At 37.4% G+C, this 20,139-nt stretch overlaps 1 protein-coding gene across 13 annotated transcripts in view; it reads left to right on the forward strand.

Annotated features, from left to right (window-relative positions):
- BCAS3 (BCAS3 microtubule associated cell migration factor) overlaps nucleotides 1-20,139 on the forward strand; it is a 704,563-nt gene that overhangs the window by 364,376 nt on the left and 320,048 nt on the right. For all 13 annotated transcript variants that reach the window (XM_017950665.3, XM_017950664.3, XM_017950669.3 and 10 more), the window contains one exon: nucleotides 17,104-17,204. In XM_017950665.3, the coding sequence (XP_017806154.1) occupies nucleotides 17,104-17,204 (101 nt within the window). The remainder of the gene's footprint in view (nucleotides 1-17,103; nucleotides 17,205-20,139) is intronic.

Here is a 20,139-nt window from a genome sequence, read left to right on the forward strand (position 1 = left end):
GGTGGGTGAGTGCCACAGATTGTCTCTCTTCAGTCTCTTCTTCCCCTTATTGTTGTCATAGGACAGGAGACTTTTGGCCATGTGAGTCTGTGGAACTTGGCAGAGAGACCAGAAACACTGGATTGCCTTCATTGCCTTTATACCATCAGTTTCTTGTCTTTTGTACTGTGCTTTCTTCATATTTTATGACTTCGTGAAGAACATCTGTAACCACCCTATATGATGTGAAATCTGGTCAAAGCTGAGATTTGGGGATTTTTTTGAGGATCATGTTTTTTTCTTTTCTTGGTCACTTGGCTGACTTCTGTGCTCTTTTCTAGATGCTAGCACATCATCCGTGGTTGCATCATGTACACCTTTAAATATGAAACCAACAAACCAGTATTTTCTAAGATGAAATATTTTAATCAGAGGTATTATGGTGTATGTAAAGTAGCACTTTGATTGTTTCTCTCATTGCATGTGAAGCTTCCTTCGATGTCTGTAACCTCTGTTGTGACTTCTGGTTAAAGTAATTTTTCCACATTGTTTGATCACAGTATAGGTATCTCTGATCAGGATACATAGATGTTTATTATGATTATAGAAAAGATTATGTTAAGTTAAGCAGACATTGAATAGATAGACAACAGACTCTCAATCAATGATATAATTGATGTTTGGGGATAAAAATCTCTTACATGTTTTATATTGTAAATATAATTTAAAATAATGAACTTAGTAGGTAATGAAGTGATAAATTGAGGTGAGGTGATTTTGCTTAAGGTGAAGAATGTGATCTTTAGAGTCTGCAGTCCTGAATTTGAACTCTATCTCTGCTACTTGCTTGTTCTCTGGACAACTTTAGGCAGATAACCTCCCCGAACTTTTTTCTCTCCGTCTTTTTTTTTTTTTTTTTTTGAGGCAGAGTCTCGCTCTGTCACCCAGGCCGGAGTGCAGTGGCCGGATCTCAGCTCACTGCAAGCTCCGCCTCCCGGGTTCACACCATTCTCCTGCCTCAGCTTCCTGAGTAGCTGGGACTACAGGCGCCCACCACCACGCCCAGCTAATTTTTTGTATTTTTAGTAGAGATGGAGTTTCACCGTGTTAGTCAGGATGGTCTCAATCTCCTGACCTCGTGATCTGCCCGTCCCGGCCTCCCAAAGTGCTGGGATTACAGGTGTGAGCCACCGCGCCCAGCCTCTCCCTGTCTTTAAAATGGGTGTTAATAATACCTACCTTACAGGATCATTGTTAGATAATATGAGATAATTGATCCAAAAAACCTTACCCAATAGCTTGGATAGAAGAAAGAAACTCACTAACAATAGCTGGTGGTTGTAACTAGTTGTGTGAGAATGAATATCCTTCTTCTCCCGTGAGGTCTTTCTTGCTTCTCGTGATTCCACCTACTTTATGACAGAGACCTCCAGGTGGCACAGGTGAACATACTTTGTTGTAAAGAGAAAGCATTTGTATTATATCTCCTCTGATCTTCAGTGGTCAGCTGGACAAGTATGGCTCTGATATTGGGTGCATTTTCGAAGCTATATAAAAAATTTTACTGGCTGGGCATGGTGGCTCATGCCAGTAATCCCACCACTTTGGGAAGCCGAGGTGGGCAGATCACTTGAGTCCAGGACTTCTAGACCAGCCTGGCCAACATGGTGAAACCCCGTCTCTACTAAAAACACAAAAATTAGCCGGGCGTAGTGGTGCACACCTGTAGTCCCAGTTACTTGAGAAGGCTGAGGCAGGAGAATCTCTTGAACCTGGGAGGTGGAGGTTGTAGTGAGCCGAGATCATGCAACTGCACTCCAGCCTGGGTGACAGAGCAAGACTCTATCTCCAAAAAAAAAAAAAAAAAAGATTAAAAATTAAAGAAAGAATGCTTATTCAGCAGTTCTAATTTATTAATGCAAATTGAAGTTTTCTATTAGACCTGTTTGAGCATCTTCCTTCCCTTAGTAATTTATAGAGAGTGAGATTTTTCTTGGCATCCTGTATATCTTGAAAGGCTGTACTCTGGAAGTTCCTTTTGACAGTTGTGTTAAGACCCTGACACTTTTCCCTAAAAAGGTTAGACTCTTAATATTAAAACTTCTTAAATGCTGGCAAAATATTTGATTTTCTGAGATTATCATTGCAATCAGTGTTCACTATTGCAGTGATTGAGGAGGGTAAGAGGGACTTTTATTTTTTATTCCATGTTCTTTGAAGTTTGCAATTAGCATATGTTCATGTAATATTAGTAGTCCATTTTCCAAAAAAAAAAATATTTAGGAAGGAAGGAAAAAATGAATGGGAAAGAGAGAAAGTGAAAATGAAAGAAAGAAGGGAATGAGGAAGGAAGAAAATGCAGGGGAAAAGGACTACCTCACTTTGTTATACAAGGTGAAAATAAAATGGTATACAGTAATGAAAGTAAACCAGACCTAAATTTTTTTTTTATTATTTTTTATTTTTATATTTTTTTTTTTGAGACAGAGTCTTGCTCTGTTGCCCAGGCTGGAGTGCAGTGGCTCTATCTCGGCTCACTGCAAGCTCTGCCTCCCAGGTTCACACCGTTCTCCTGCCTCAGCCTCCTGACTAGCTGGGACTACAGGCACCCGCCACCACGCCTGGCTAATTTTTTGTTGTTGTTGTTTTTGGTAGAGACAGGGTTTCACCGTGTTAGCCAGGATGGTCTCAATCTCTTGACTTAGTGATCCGCCTGCCTTGGCCTCTCAAAAGTGCTGGGATTACAGGCGTGAACCACCACACCTGGCCACCAGACCTAAATGTATTAACATGGATGACCCATATAGTGTTATGTGAAAAAGTTTACTATGATTTTTTAAATTGTCACTCACTGAATGATCCTGAATGCTTCATGTGTTCCATACCCTAGCCAAGAAGAGTCAAGATGACTGTCAGTCTGCAGGTCAAGAAATGGTTGTTCAATCTTTTGAAACATTCATAAAATAGTTTTTTAAAAAATTATTAGAGAAACGTTAGACGTATATAGTACACAGTTAGTTGTATAAGGAATCTACCAATTACCAAGTTTCAACAATTTACAACATTCTGCCATAAAGTATCCTAAGAAAGACTTTTTAAAGATCACAACTCTCCACCATTACATAAAACGAGTGAGGCAGGGTGGTGATTTGTGGAGATCTCTGTTTAGTAGTGTGATGTTGTGGAGCAGAAGAGGAAGATCAAGCCTGGAAAATGCTCTCACTTTTGGAAAGTTAAAGAAAACCCTGCATGGCCGGGCGCGGTGGCTCACACCTGTAATCCCAGCACTTTGGGAGGCCGAGGCGGGCGGATCACAAGGTCAGGAGATCGAGACCACGGTGAAACCCCGTCTCTATTAAAAATACAAAAAATTATCCGGGAGCGGTGGCGGGCGCCTGTAGTCCCAGCTACTCGGGAGGCTGAGGCAGGAGAATGGCGTGAACCCGGGAGGCGGAGCTTGCAGTGAGCCGAGATTGCGCCACTGCACTCTAGCCTGGGGCACAGAGCGAGGCTCTGTCTCAAAAAAAAAAAAAAAAAAAAAAGGAAAGAAAACCCTGCAGTAGTTGTGGGCTTGTGTTCTCTATCTCATGCTTTCCTCTGTCCTCTCGGTTTTGAGAATTTTCTGATTAATTTAGAGATAAAATATGGAAAACATCATGAATGCTTAATGATCATTTAAAAAGATTTTAGATTATGTTCCTAACTATAGGGTGAAAATGTTTGGTTCCTTCCAGGTCTAAAAGCTTTTATCTCTCCATGCCAAGACAACTTTGCCTCTTTTGCTTAGGCAAGAGAAAATCTGTATGTAATTCTTCTTGCTGCATAATGATATGGATCTTTGTAGTATGTAACTAAATAATAAATAAATGAAACATGAAAGAAACTGCATTAACTCTTTGCAAAAAAAGTATTTTTGCCATTTTTACATTTACAAGCATCACCCCCCAACCCCACCTGCTTTTCTTGTTTGTCAGGGCTTAGTGTAGATGCTACACCAAATACTACATTAGAGTCTTTGCTCTTCAACTATGCCATTGTAGATGGAATCAAGAACAGTAAGCTTTCAATCACTGTCCTATTGCCTATATGTACAAATTGGTACATCGATTACTACACACAATTTAATGACCAAAAATAGTGATTATTTACCTTTACAACATCAATTTACAGTAGGTTCCATATATGCTGTACTCATCCTAGTATCTTAGAGAGTATATTTTAGTGTGTTCCTTGAATTTGGAATGGAGAATTGATTATTCCTGAAAGAAATGCATCTAACATTCAGGTTTGGCTGTGAGAATACAGTTGCTACTGTTGAAGCTATACAACTCATAATTCTACGCAGAATTTAGCTTAGGATGCTTTCAGCAAATAATCAGTTTTCTGAACAAAAAAACAACATGTTTGAGCAGTTGATAAAGCTGGTCCTATGTTTGGTATTTGTATGTGTAAATACAGAGATAATGATAAACGGATATGGAGACATTATGCATAAGCAAGTTAGAAGTAGCACACCCCCTTTAAAAAGTTACTGAACCTAAAAATAGGAAGAAAAACACATGGCCCACTATGCAATAAGGTCAACTTTTATTTTGTTTATCATTTTCCAATTTCTGTTGATATATATCTGATTTGCTTGTTTGCATATATTGACTACGGTATACTGCACTATCAATTGTATTGTTCTTATTCCACAACTTTTAATTAAATATGAATTTTTATACAACTACATGATATACACAGTTTAAAAGGTAACAAGAAATATCCAGTGGAAAATAAATCCTCCGTATACCCCCGTCAACCTCATCGCCTCCCAGGAGGCACTTACTATTAGTAATGTATTGTATTCTCTACTCCTGTAAAGGTGAACTTTAATAAGAATGCTTTTATTGTTACATCTGAGTCTGGCCAGATTATATAACCCGTGATAAGACAACAGTTGTTATTCATAAGCTGTAAGCAAAGTATTATATAGTTATGATACAATTGTTTAAAATAGTGTGGACTGACTTTTCCATCTATCCTACTGTTGGTGATTTAATGTACACATAGTGCAGCTGTACTGTCAAATGAGTTGCACTGATATGAATTCTAGTAGAACACATGAAGTATTGTGTGTGTCTTTCCAGGTAAATATGAGGGGACGTCAAAAAGTTTGTGGAAAAAGGGAATTAGAAGATAAAAATTAAAAATATAAACTTTATTTCTCAAGATAAGCCCCATCAAGTTAAAGATACTTTTGTAAGCAATGACACTAGCCATTTAGTCCATCCTAAAAAACTGAAGGTCCTGGGAATTTAATTATGTCAATACTGTCTTTTTTTACATTAACTAAAGAAAAATGATGCCCTTTAATGATTTTTTTAAAATTAGAAGCAAAAAGAAGTCTGAAGGAGCCAGATGAGGACTGTGAGGTAGATGCCTAATGATTTCCCATCGAAACTCTCACAGAATTGCCCTTGTTTGCTAGGAGGAATGAGCAAGAGTATTGTTGTGGTGGAGAGAACTCTCTGATGAAGCTTTCCTGGGCATTTTTCCACCAAAGCTTTGGCTGATTTTCTCAAAGATTCTCATAATTAACAGATGTTATTTTCTTTGGCCCTCCAGAAAGTCAACAAACAAACTGCCTCAAGCATCCTAAAAAACTGTTGCCATGACCTTTGCTCTTGCCCACTTTTGCTTTGACTGCACCACTTCCGCCTTTCGGTAGCCATTGCTTTGATTGTGCTTCGTCTCTTGGATCATACTGTAACAGTAAAGCCGGGGGTTATTTCCTGTTACAGTTGTTTTTTTTTTTTTTTTTTTTTTGAGACAGAGTCTTGCTCTGTCACCCAGGCTGGAATGCAGTGGCACGATCTCTGCTCACTGCAGCCTCCGCCTCCTGGGTTCAAGCGATTCTCATGCCTCAGCCTCCCAGGTAGCTGGGACTACAGGCGCCTGCCACCACGCTGGCTAATTTTTTATGTTTTTAGTAGAAATGGAGTTTCACCATGTTGGCCAGGATGGTCTCGATCTCTTGACCTCGTGATCTGCCGCCTTGGTCTCCCAAAGTGCTGGAATTATAGTCGTGAGCCACCATACTCAGCCTCCTGTTACAGTTCTTTGAAGAAATGCTTCAGAATCTTGTTCCCACTTGATTAAAATTTCCATTGAAAGCTTTGCTGTAGTTTGCAGCTGATCTGGGTGCAATGCTTCAGGCACCCGTTAAGTGAAAAGTTTGCTCACCTTTAATTTTTCAATCAGAATTGGGGAAGTGGAACCAATTGAGATGTCTTTGGCACTGGCTGTAGTTTCTGCTGTTGGTCATTGGTCTCTTCGATTAAGGCACAAAGAAAATGAATTTTTTCCTATCAAATTGATATGGATGGCCTGGCCACTGAGGACTTCATCTTCAGTACCATCTTATCCCTTCTTAAAACGAACTATCCATTTGTAAACTGCTGATTTCTCTGGGGCATTGTCTCCATAAACTTTTGGTAAAGAATCAGTAATTTCACCATTCTTCTACCCAAGCTTGACTGTAAGTTTGACATTTGTTCTTACTTCAGTTTTCCATGAACTTTTTGAAGACCCCTCATAAACTCCACCTTGTCCTTAAAATGGTTTGACCTTGCAAATGTTTTGAGGGAATTGTTATAGTCTATTCACTTCTTAGAAGTATATTAGAGGCTGGGTGTCATGGTATACACCTGTAGTTGCAGCTCCTCAGGAGGCTGAGAGAGGAGGATCACTTGAGGCCCAGGAATTCTAGGCTGTAGTGCAGTATGATTATCATGCCTGTGAATAGCCACTGCATGCCAACTTGGTCAGCATAGCGATACCTATCTCTTAAAAAAAAAAAAAGTATACTTGCACAGTTTGAAATTTTTCCTTAGTAGAGTAGCTGATCTGGCTGATAGCATGAACCCATTATGCTTTATTCTTTCTCTCCATTTTATGAGATATTTAGGGCCACTAAGAAGTAAAACTAAATTGTGAGCCCAGCCAGACTACCTCCAGGTGTAATTTGTCCAGATGCTGAATGTCAAGCGACCTTTTGGTAGCAGGAACAATAAATGAAAGCTCCTTAGTTTACCTTCTGTTGTAATATTATGATACTGTGGGGGTACAGAAAAGGAGATGGGGGGAAACGATGTACCCAGAGTTGTCAGTTTTTCAGTGAAATCTATTAGCTTATAGACAGAGAAGATACATACTTTTTCTAATTATATATTGTCTGTGACTGTTCTTCTGGGAATGTGGAATAAAAAGAAAGTGAAACCAGAGATGTACAATACTGACTGTTAGAAAACTTTAATAATTAATTAGAGAACATCTATGGTACTACAGGGTCAGGGTGCAAGGAAGATCATTGATCCGTATAATATATAACGTAGATACAGTTTGTTTCCCTTTATTATTGTTGCATTGGTATAGACGGTGGCTAATCAACAGAACAACCAGTGATATTCTGTGGAATTGCTTTACTGCTCTGTGTATTAGATTTAGTGAATTCCTCTACATTTAAATTGTCACACTTATAAATCAGTGTGAATTTAATACTACCCATTTTCAAGTAGTTGTGTGTGTTATTTTTAATCTGAGAGGGTTCTCCCTTTTTTTAGTCATTTAAAAAGTCACACTTTAATTTTTCCCACTTTGATATGTATGCAATGATAACTTGAGTCAGTAAATCTCCAATTACTACAATTTAAATATGTTTGTTGGATATTATAATTCCTCCTCTGTGAATTGCTTGTTCATTGGGAACTGCCTTTGTTCATTTTGCTTTTGGATTATTTGTCTTCTGAACCTTTGTTTTAAAATGGCAAATTTTAGTTTCTGTACTAAGAGACTACATTCCCAAGCAGAATTTCATCCGTATGAGTGCTTTCTGATCAGAAACAGAGTTTGGTAAAGAGCCCTTGCTTATTGTGTGGCTGCTATATAAATGCTGTTTTTAATAAGCACCAAAAATATATTGAGGTTTGTCCTTGGGAGAGAGTTTATCACTGTTGGCCTTTGGGTGAACTTTGAGCCTGAGCTGTTTCATTCAAGGCAGCATGATGTCATTTAACTGCAAATTTCTCTGTTGCTAGAAAAAGGAATGTTGTTCCTCTAAATAACCTAAATGACTGAAAAATGCTGGCACAACATTATTCATCTCTCAGGTCGCCACTAAAAACTTTAACATGGTGAGGGTTTCATTGTTTGCGGAGGAAGGGTGGGGATATGGTAAAGAGTAGGAGAAAACAGAAACTGTGTCTGATCCTGAATCTGAAGAATTCCACTGTCCATATAAAAGTCCGCTGCCAGTAGGACCCAGTAAACTCACTTGTCCAGATGAGAGCTTTTGGGTCCATCTTTGATTTTTCACTTATAAATCAGAATGTGAATTTTAAATTTATAATTAAACTTACAAATGCATTTAATCTTCATTTATAGATCAGAGTGTGAATTTTTGAATTAAAAGACTCTATATTTCTATTTCTATATATTCAGCCTATTATCATATTTTAAGTGTCCAACAAAATCTTAAACCAGGTAACTATATGATTATCTCACATATAAAACTAGGTACCATTAGCATCAGCATTTTTATCCTCAATTTGAGAAGCAGATTTCTCTGATAGTAATAGCATCGCAATTAATGTTAAGGAGTAGAACAGCTTCTTATCTGCTAGAGTTGGGAGGCTGGAGTTTACAAACAGTGGTACCTGTAGTTGATCACCTATGTCCTCTAAAGCTTCCAGAGCTACAGCTAAGATAATTTATTACTGGAAATTCAAGAAATATAGGAAAGGGTAGAACAAGAACAGAACAAAACCAAACCAAATAGACTTTTCCTTCATTACTTTCGTAAATAAGTACTGCTCGATGTTCAGTATTATGCTTTGTGCTTGTTTAGATAAAGAGGATGCTTACAAGCTGTGTGTAGTCTTTTCACTTTTACAAGCATTGACAGTTGTTTTTCATTGCTTTAAATGAAATAGTACTGGATACAGATATTTTTATTTTTATTCTTTCTTTGTAAAGAAATATTTACATCTTATAAACTTCATTTTTAGAAGGTCTGGTATTTTTTCCTGAGTATGTAAAACCATGTCAAATACAATGAGAGTTATTAATTACCTGCTCTAATGTACAGTATATTTAATATGTTAATGATAAAGATCTGACCTTTTGTATTCTAAGTAGAAGACTAGATTAGTTGCAGATGAACTTTTTTGATATCTAGCTGTTTCTTTGGGAATATTTTAGAAAGAATTTGATTCCATAAAATTGAGTTTATCTTCTCATTCTTTTGGGGGAAAAATTGAAATGTTAGGTTTAAATTTTTCTAGGAATGGTAATAACTCATTCCCGGAATCTTGGTTCAAATTCACCTATCCTAACCTATATTAAGTAGTGTTAAAGAACTAGATATTTGAAGAAACTTAATGATGTTAACTTAGATGTCTGTTAATATAATGCTTATACCTTTAATCTTGCAATTATTATTTGCATACTTTAATACTTTGTACCTATAGTTTAGCAGTATGTAAAGCAATACTTTTAACTTCCTCTAACTGATAAATACCATATTTTCTGTGGGTAATTTTTAAAACTTCTTTATACATTGATTCTTGTATTAAGTTGCAGAGGGCATCTAAAAATTCAAAAATAGAACTCTTCCAAGATTTTGATTTGAAAAGTTGTATGTATTATTAATTGACTTTTTGGAATATCATGAATTTTATTATATAGGATTCAGACCTAAGGACGTTATTAAGGGGCCATTAATTTTTCTTTTCATAACTTTATTTATGTTGTTTTGTGGACTTGGCAGTATTTTTGGTTTAGATTAACAGGACTGATTTTCAAAAGTCAGCCGTAAAGCAGATTGGCTTTTGTTTGCTTTATACATACTCACATATGAAAATATATAAATAGGCTGGGCATGGTGGCTCACACCTGTAATTCCAGCATTTTGGGAGGCTGAGGTGGGCAGATCATGAGGTCAAAAGATCAAGACCATCCTGGCCAACGTGGTGGAACCCTGTCTCTACTAAAAATACAAAAATTAGCTGGGCGTGGTGGTATGCACCTGTAATCCCAGCTACTTGGGAGGCTGAGGCAGGAGAATCACTTGAACCCAGGAGGCGGAGGCTGCAGTGAGCAGAGATCACGCTGCTATATACCACCAGCCTGGTAACAGAGCAAGACTCCATCTCAAAAATATATATATATGTGTGTGTGTGTGTGTGTGTTTGTGTGTGTGTGTGTGTGTGTAGACACACACACACATATAATACACAGAAGCCCATATATTCCTATAAGAAAAATACCGTTAGTGATTTTTTTTAAGCTCTTATTTACTTACTGTAAACATGATTTGCTTATAAACACTAAAAACAGACAGGCTCACAGTTACCTCATAATGATCTACTCAACCTGCCCTTGCTTCTTGATCTATATTTAGCAAATGCCTGTGTCTAGTAGAGGCAGTACTTTTGAAGTTGTACTCTCTAAAGTAAATTGATAGTATTTCCTTTTCAGTTTGGCAGATAAGGTGTGTTTGAAAATTACTGTACTAAGAACATGGCAAGATTTATATCCTTGTACCAAGTTTATTAATTATCTAAGGACAGTTGGTAAATATAAAGATACTAAACATTTTTCTTTAGGGTAGCTATTTTGTATCTTGGTCCATTGAACTTGGATTTGCAAGATATGTAACTTTATTTTTCTTTAAATAAACTCTATTAGGTTTTTTTAGTACCTCCATTTGAAGAAAGGTGGAAAAATTAATCTCAATCAATTATACCGCCTCCAAAGTTACATCTAAATTCTCTAGGGTTTACAGGGTATAAAAGTATGAGGTAAGGGATTTGGGGACATTTTGCCCTAATTGCCACCACTGACATGTCCCATTTCCCCACCAGATCATTCGTCATTGGTTCATATAGGTCTCTGCAGCATCCATTGTTGTTTCTCATCCAGCTCCTGTCAGTTCTCTGGACTATGTCTGTATTATTCTTGTACATGTATGAAACATTATTCTCCTCCAAGCTATGGGGAACATGATAAGGTTGTCACAGACCTGGCTGTACAGACACACTATGTGCACACCGTTTCTACTCTTGTACCATGTGGGATCTCTTGCCACTTCCCTTAACTCTGCCCAAGAATGAAGACGTAAGTTTTCACAGTCATTGGTCCCTAAAACTTTTTCTGGGATTCTGTTGTTTCCCACTCCTCTATGTGACTCTCTTTTTTCCCCTTTCTGTCTCTGCCAATCTTGCTCCAATCTCAGGGTATCATTCCTAGTGTTTGAGTGGTTAGAAGCATGGAAACTTTGCTCTTATCATACTTTCCTTTTATCACGGTTGTAAATTCTTTTTTCCATATGAACTGGTATGTCATTCCTTCCCAAGGCAGTAAACATAGAATGTTCTTCCTACCTGGATTGGGAGAAAATTTTTAACATAAATAAATGCAAGTGGTGAAATAAAAGGGATAGACTTTGGCAGAGGAGCAAAAGAGAGGATAATTCTATTTAAAGAAAAAGCCAAAGAAGCATTAAGTAAAGCCAAAGACACAAATAATGGTAACCCACAATTAAAAAACCAAAGAAGTGACTTGGGAAATAGTAGAAGGAGAGATGAAAAAGAAGCATTGAAAAAAATCATGCAAGATCAACAAGAATCCCCAAATAAATGGAAGTCGAAGGTTGCAGATTTACAGGAAAAGGAAAGAGTAATAAAGCTGCCCAGCCTGGGTTTGCGAAAGGGAAAGTACAGTTTCAGGGCAGGTAAACTGAATTTGGTAGTGATGATGAATGTGATGGAGAATGGTGCAGCTGAGCCAGTGAAAAGAACAAAAGAAGAAACAGAGAAGAACCTGTACCACAAGGACAGAAAACAGAAAATGGTGCCAGAGACTGGTATTTTAGTGCACAGATTTTAAAATTCATTTTAATTAGGTTTTAAGCTGCTTTTTTGGGGGGACTTTTAAAACAAAAACCAAATTAGACCTACTATTCAGTGTCCACCTGCAAGAAAGCAAAACTTTCAGGCCAGGTGTGGTGGCTCATGCCTGTAATCTCAGCACTTTGGGAGGCTGAGGCGGGTGGATCACTTGAGGTTAGGAGTTCAAGACCAGCCTGGCCAACATGGCAAAACCCCGTCTCTACTCAAAATACAAAAATTAGCCGGGCATGGTGGCGCACACCTGTAATTCCAGCTACTCGGGAGGCTGAGGTGGGAGGATCGCTTGAACACAAGGTGGAGGTTGCAGTGAGCCGAGATCATGCCACTGCACTCCAGCGTGGGTGACAGAGTGAGACCCTGTGTCAAAAAAAAAAAAAGAAAGAAAGGAAACTTTTTTGTTGTTGTTGAACTTGTCTTTTTTGTTATTCACATGAGAATTTTTTTTTTTTTTTTGAGACGGGGTCTGGCTCTGTTGCCCAGGCTGGAGTGCAGTGGATGGATCTCAGCTCACTGCAAGCTCCGCCTCCCGGGTTTAAGCCATTCTCCTGCCTCAGCCTCCGGAGTAGCTGGGACTACAGGCGCCCGCCACCTCGCCCGGCTAGTTTTTTGTACTTTTTAGTAGAGAAGGGGTTTCACCATGTTAGCCAGGATGGTCTCGATCTCCTGACCTCGTGATCCGCCCGTCTCGGCCTCCCAAAGTGCTGGGATTACAGGCTTGAGCCACCGTGCCCGGCCTGAGAATTTTTTTGAATGTATAGTTCTATTTGTGTAATTTCAGATCATTCAATATCAAAAGGAACATTCTTCCACGAAATTACCTTTGTAGTATGATAATGTGTTAGTACAAACTAAGAAAATTTATGCTATATGAAAAGAGCAAAAACTTAGTTTATTTTTATCTTTTTGTGCACAAAGCATTTGAGAACGAATTTTAAACTAGAATATTGGCTATTGACTATGAGCCCTTCCCACAGATAATTTATCCTGTCTCCTAGGCTGGCCTTCTGTATTTACACAGGCAGCCTGGTAACATTAGAAAGAATTACTTGTCACAAAGCTTTTCAGTACTATATGTAGACTGACTAAAATCAAGAGACTTACTGATTTCTTTGTCCAAAAGTTTTGTGATGCTGGCAGGTCATATCTGTAAAACAAAAGCCACCTAAGGTCATTTCCAAACACTCAACCACCTTTGACTAAAACAACAACAACTACAACAAAAACTAAGAAAAGTGTTAAATACTGGTAAGCTGAACATTTTAGATCTGTCACTTTAACTTATGCACGTACTGGCTTGATATGTCCCCCAACATCAGCCATGGCAAACAGAGCTTGGCTTTTCTGCTATCATGGCCATTTATACTGAAATTCGAGGTTATAGTGAAGAGTTTAGAAGGATAACAAGTGGACAAAAAGTAAATCCTATGAAAATGATAGTACCTTTCTATTTTAAATTTTCTAATAATTTATAGCTAACAATCTCATAATAACCATGCTTATTTCAGAATTTTCTTGTCTAGATTTTAGAAATGGTAATAAGTAGCTAATTATTTTCCTCCTAAGCTCTCAAATGAAAACCAGTTTTTCATATTTTTCCTTTTAAAGAATAATGTAGATTCTCCAAACTTTTACTACTGATCTATTTTAGAGGAATGGCAGTGAGTATACTCCTGTATAACACAGCTCTGAAATTCTAATGTGTAATGAAATTACCTAGGGATCTTGTTGAAATACAGATTGTCATTCAGTAGGGCTGGGTGGGTGGAGCCTGAAATTATTTATTTCTAACAAGCTCTGCCAGGGAAGTCAATGTTGATGGTCTGAGGACCACATTTGGATGAAGCAGGTTCTGGCTCGGTATACTGTTGGGACTGTTCTAAGGTATTCCATGCTACATATTGTAATTCCTAAAACCCTGTAGAGAATCCAATACTGAATATAATAGGAAGACCAACAGATTTTAATAAATATATTACATTACCAATTATGAACAGAAATATATCTAGTTGTATGTTTAACACCACAGTGCCAAGTAATGATTAATTTATTGTGAAAAAATATGTTCCCTTATTGCACTCTTCTTTCAGACTTTTCAAAATTATTTGGATTATAGTTAGCTTCTAGTTTTAAGCTTCTCCTGTTTTGATGTTTGTGCTTTTACCCAATTTAGTAATAAAAATGTATCAAACATGGAAAAAATGGTGGGGCCAAGGAAGGATATTTATTTCATGTTGAAAAATATTATCCCACCAGATTTTTTTTTTATATTGCCCGTCTTCTGATGGCTTCCAAGCATGCTTAATTAGAAAACTATTTTTAGTGAAAAGAGGGGATGGAAATTCTTACAATCTCTTTAGGATTTTGGGATGCATATTTATGATACTATTTCTAGATGTATATTTGGAATCTTTATTACTTCCCTTGGAAAGTTAATGAGGGCAGAGAGGATCTTTCTCCCTTCTCACTGTGGAAAATTCCAAACATATACAAAACTAGAAAATAATAGTATAATGAGCCTCCATGTACCTATGAGTCAGCTATGACAATAATCAACTAATGACCAATCTTGTTTTCATCTGTAATTCTACTTCCCACCTCTATCCCTGCCACTGGGTTATTTTGAAGCTAATCCCAGACGTTATAATACATTATCCCTATTTTGTTGATGGATAAACAAGTGTCCAGCCATTGTAGTGCCATTGCTTACTTAGTACAGAATCCCAAACTCCAACCACCCAGTAAATACTTATTGAGTGCTTATTCTGTGACATGTACTAGTCTAGGCTCAGCAAATATAAAACACAACATAAACTTTTGGAGAAATTCACGTTAGGTACCAGCTAGTTACGTAAGGTGCGGTTGCTCACTTCTACTTAAAAATTTCCAATTGCTTTCCATCATATTACTCGAGCTTTATTACTAAAAAAAAAAAAAAAAAAAAAAAAAAAAAAAGGAAAAAGAAAAAAAAAAGAAAGGAAAAGCCCACAGTAATCTGCTGGTCCTACCTCCTTTGCCTTACTGACTCATCTTGCACTCACAGCATGGCTTACCCCACCCAACCACAGTGGCTTCCTAACTGTTACTGATTCCCTTTATTTCTCAAAATCTTTGTACTTAACATTCCCTTTGTCACACTTTTCCTTCAGATATTTGTATAACATATTACCTCACCTCTTTAAAATCTTCTCTGCCCTCATCTGCTTTCCAGCCTCTACATATTTGTCCATATTCACATTTTTCACTAGTATTTAAGGGGTGGGAATTTCAAGGATCCTCATGTTCTCTTCTGTAGTAAGAATTAATGTAGAATTTGGTGGTGTGAAGATAACCTTTTGAAAACATCATTACTTATCAGCCTTTCAATGTGTATCAATTATTTCCAAAAGAATGCTGAAATAATAGATATTGTGGTATTCTTTTCTTCTTGATATCATTTGTCATCAAAAGAATGTAGGTGTATGCTTTTGTGATCATTTGTGTTTTGTACAAATGCCACCATACCTGTTGGCTGTAAAACTATGATTTTGAAGAACTAGCAGCTAAAAGTTTTGACTACTGCAGATCTTACACTTTAATACTATGTATGCCTCTGTTGAGTAATTCACTGAATTAGCATTTCTCCTCTTGCAGCAAGTTAAGATAAGCTTTTTGTGAGTCTGTGTCTTTTAAAATCTTGCCCTAGGTTATGCTTTGTCTACTTTATTTGTATCTGTTTCACTAAGATATAGTTTTTCAAAATACTACCTTGTTCTAGCAAGAACTCAATGAGGTTGGCATTCTCTTTCACTGCTTGGGTAAGTGTATAACTCTGGGAATACATATTAAGAAATTTGTATATTTACATCCTCTGATTTCATATGGAGGAATCTAACTCAAGGAACTTTTTTTGTGTTGATGTGTATATATAAATGTCTCTGGGTGGTGGAAATTATGAAGGTTGTTTTCAGCTTGTCATTCTTCTCTATTTCTTCTACACTTCTTTAATGATCATCTCTTACTTTCTTACTTTTCTTCCTACTTACCTCCCCTGTTTTTCTCTATTCCTCCCAGTACTTCATTGCTTGATTTCTCTGGGTATTAAAATGGTAGGCCAGGCGTGGTAGTTCATGCCTATAATCCCAGCACTCTGAGAGCCAAAGCCAGAGGATCACTTGAGGCCAGGAGTTTGACACCAGCCTGGTCAACATTGTGAGATCCTGTCTCTACAAAAAAGAAAATTTTGGACAGGCATGGTAGCTCACGCCTGTAGTCTCAGCTACTTATTAGACTAAGGTGAGAAGATGGTTTGAGCCCAGAAGTTTGAGGTTATGGTGAGCTATGATCATGCCACTGCACTCCAGCCTGGGTGACATAGCAACATCCTATCTCTTAAGAAAAAAAAAAAGATTAAATAAAATCATGTATGAGGTTGGGGGGTTATATGGGAAATATCTGTATCTTTAGCTCTACTTTGCTGTGAACCTAAAAGTGCTGTTAAAAAAAAAAAGAAAAGAAAAGAAAAAAAGAAAAAAATACCTTTAGAGATATAGAGACAGAGTGGGTGAGTCGTAGCTTCCAAAGAAGAGACTAAGATTTTGAGGAGATAATGTCTGGTTCATATTAGGAATTCAGTAAATGTTTTTGAATCATTGTATTGTTTTACTAAGCAAATGTTCCTATTTGAGTGAAAAAGTAGGCTGTTTATAATTTGACTATGTCATACCACTTAAGAATCATGAAAACTACCCAGGTATCTAAGAAAGATGATGTATTTCTCTGGATAAATGATTTTTTTCAGGACTGAAAGCATTTTTTCAATTAAATGTGCATTTTTTATGCCTAGCATTTATATGAAGCTACTAAATAAACTCTTTTAAAGAATCCTAATATCATCCCCCAATGAACAGATTTGTCGCTGCTCTTCAGTGTACTTTTGCTATTAGCATGTAATTAGTTGTTTATTTCTTTTATTGCAAGAAGATGTCATTACTAAATTCCTGTAGATATTTTTTAAAGTATCTTATTCCTAAGAACTTCATTCTTACTTGTTCAATAATTGTTTGAATTGCCTCTGTGCTTTAAAGTATTATATTTTATCTTATAGATTACCATAGTATCCAAAATGGTTGTGCCCATGTCTGTTTTTCCACTGCATGGAATAAAGTGGTTTAAATCTATTTTCTTTCTCCTTTAGTGGTTCCCCCTGGAAGTCCTGGGCCCATTACTCGACATGGGTCTTATGACAGTTTAGCTTCTGACCATAGTGGACAGGAAGATGAAGAATGGCTTTCCCAGGTAAAACTCTGAAATATTGAGAGTATTAAAGTAAAATAAAACAAATTTACTGTTTTTATTCTTTTTCTTAGAGGTAAATGGGGAGAATTGGTAACTCTTTGTTGGATTATCAAGAATTAGTTGTCTTTCCATATTACAAATTACTCCACAAATACTGCTGCAGGTGTACATATACATATTATATATACATTATACATATTTGTGTGTGTATGTGTGTATATATATGTTAGCTTCCATACACATGGCATAAAATCTATGTATTTTTCACACAATCCAATCCATTTAAAGCCTTAGGGCCTTGAAAGCAATTAATTAATTTTTGAGGCAGAGTCTTGCTCTGTCACCCAGGCTGGAGTACAGTGACATGACCTTGGCTCACTGCAACCTCTGCTTCCTGGTTTCAAGTGATTTTTGTGCCTCAGCTTCTTGAGTAGCTGGGATTACAGGCATGTGCCACCCTGCCTGGCTAGTTTTTGTATTTTTAGTAGAGACAGGGTTTCGCCATGTTGGCCAGGTTGGTCTTGAACTCCTGACTTCAAGTGATCCACCCATCTTGGCCTCCGAAAGTGCTGGGATTATAGGCGTGAGCCACTGTGACCAGCTAGGACTTTGGAATTTAAATAGGCTCTTTGGAGCACATTTTCATCAGGTTTAAAATAAAAGTTGACCTTGATGAAACAGTGAAGCCACTCAACAATCTTTGGGATTTGTTTTGTGGAGCCAGCATTTTCCGAAGATTGAGTTCATACTTTCACTATTGGAAATATAACAGTCTACCCTACAGAAGTTCTGATGGTGCCCTCTGGGTTTCCTTTCCTAAGCCCATGTGATGCTGCTTTTAGTGGTCTCTAAACCAGCCCTACAACATTGCTGGGACTGCAGGCATGCATCACCATGCTGGCTAATTTGTTTGTTTGTTTGTTTGTTTTTTAATGTAGAGATAGGATCTCCCTCTGTTGCTTAGACTGATCTTGAACTCCGAGGCTCAAGCAATCCTCCTGTGTTGGCCTCCCAAAGTGCTGGGATTACAGGCAAGAGCCACCATGCCCAGTCTCCAACAGCTTCACTGACCATCCCTCCCCTTGCCAGGTGAAGCTGTCTTCATCTCAAGGGCTTTGAAATAAAAGATACTTGGGCAGATTTCAAAATGATGGGATTACAAATGACTGTGTTACAAATGCTGTTATGTCTTCCTCAAGTCCGACATCATTTTGTGAAGCTAATGACCTATCTCAGATTACCAATCTGGCAGCTTTTCATTGGACAGGTGCCTCAGAAAATGTGGAGGCCATTTGTAGTTTCATTTCTTTCTCAAGGAGTCTCAAGGAGGGTAGCCTGAAAACTAAAGTCTGGAAAATCAAAAGTAAAGTAAACTGGAAAATCAAAGAGTGGCTAGGTAACATGTATTTATTTCATCACACCAAAAATATTCACAGGAAGTTTTTCAGTTCCTGGCATGTGGTGGTCCATCCTTTCTTAATGATAGGAAGATAAAGTAAACCCAAAATGCGTGTGTTTTTTCCAGAATCAAAATGTTGTCCAAGGAATGCTGGCAGAGAAACCACTGTCCTTCACTTCAACTTTTCAATTAGGAAAAGGGGTAATGTGTGCTGTCAGTGTGAAAGTATATACAATATGTTTGTCCGGCACACAGCAGGAGAGTGAATAGGAACATCTGGCCATCGCCTCGGTGAAATTGCACAGGCATCTGTTTACCTCTCGGCTCTGTGACACTGATGGTTTTGAGCTTAAAATACACAGAATGCTTTATCTGTGGCCTAATTTACATTGCTGAATACAACTACTTGAATCAGAAATCACTGTCCTCAATCTGAGCATTTTTCTCCCTGTGATTAGTGGGAATGTGAATATTGTTCCAAAGACCATGATGCTTCTGCCCTTTTGGACTCACAGGGCTACACTCTGTGAACCTTTTCAGTTATGTTTTGTTAAGAATTAATCACCAGAATCAGAGAAATGTGATTAACCATAAAAGAACTCAGGACAAAAATAAGGCACGTGGGAAGTCAATTACATTGACTTGCACAGGTGTGGATGTACCAATGACAAGACATTTAAACTAATTTGCATATTTAGTTTCTCATTCGAGTTGATTATTTGTTTAAAAAAAAAAACATGTAATATATATATTTTCAGGTTTTTCCAAGTGTTTTCTACCCACTTCTTTGACTTTATAATGTTTAATAAAATATCGGCAATATTCCCTACGCCCTCCATTGAGCATTAAATTCATAAAGCATTTTGGTATTTCTGTTTTGTAGCACATAAAATGCCTGTGTTGATATTTGTGGCAGTTGAGAAAACACACTAATTAATGGTATTTGGAAGACAAAAATCTAGTTTGAGAGAAAGTATAAAATAATTTTTTCATTTAAAAGTGGATTGGAGTAATATTAGGGCAGTATAGTAAATATTATAATATTTTATTGCGGAAAGAAAGTGGCTTTGGGCATTAAAATTATTTCAGACCTTTACTTTTCCTTGCATAGTTCAAGAACAACTTCACATTTGTCATAAGCTTGATCCTCAGTGAAGGAATTACTTTTAATCTGTGGATTAATAGGTGTAGTATTCAGTGCATGCCCACAACATGGTAAGTACTGTCTAGAGTGAACGAAAAGGTAGACCCTAGGGAGCTGACACTAGTTATACGAGGCAAGAAACTGATCCTTTTACTTTCATGTGATTTTTGTGTTGTATATGTGTGTGAGGTGCGCTTGTGTGTCTGTGTATGTATATGTACACAAAGTGTATTTTTTGGTTTTGTTGATGAAAAGCAGTAGAGGGATATTTTGAATGTCTGCAGCTGTGACTATCATCACCTTTTAATTATGGGTGCCCTATCCCTTTCCCACTTTAACATGGGCTTCTTGAAGAATGCGGGTGTTGAGAGGAAGAATGGGGGATTGTGAAG

The sequence above is a fragment of the Papio anubis genome, chromosome 17, assembly GCF_008728515.1.
Source record: "Papio anubis isolate 15944 chromosome 17, Panubis1.0, whole genome shotgun sequence".
Lineage (NCBI taxonomy): Eukaryota > Metazoa > Chordata > Mammalia > Primates > Cercopithecidae > Papio > Papio anubis.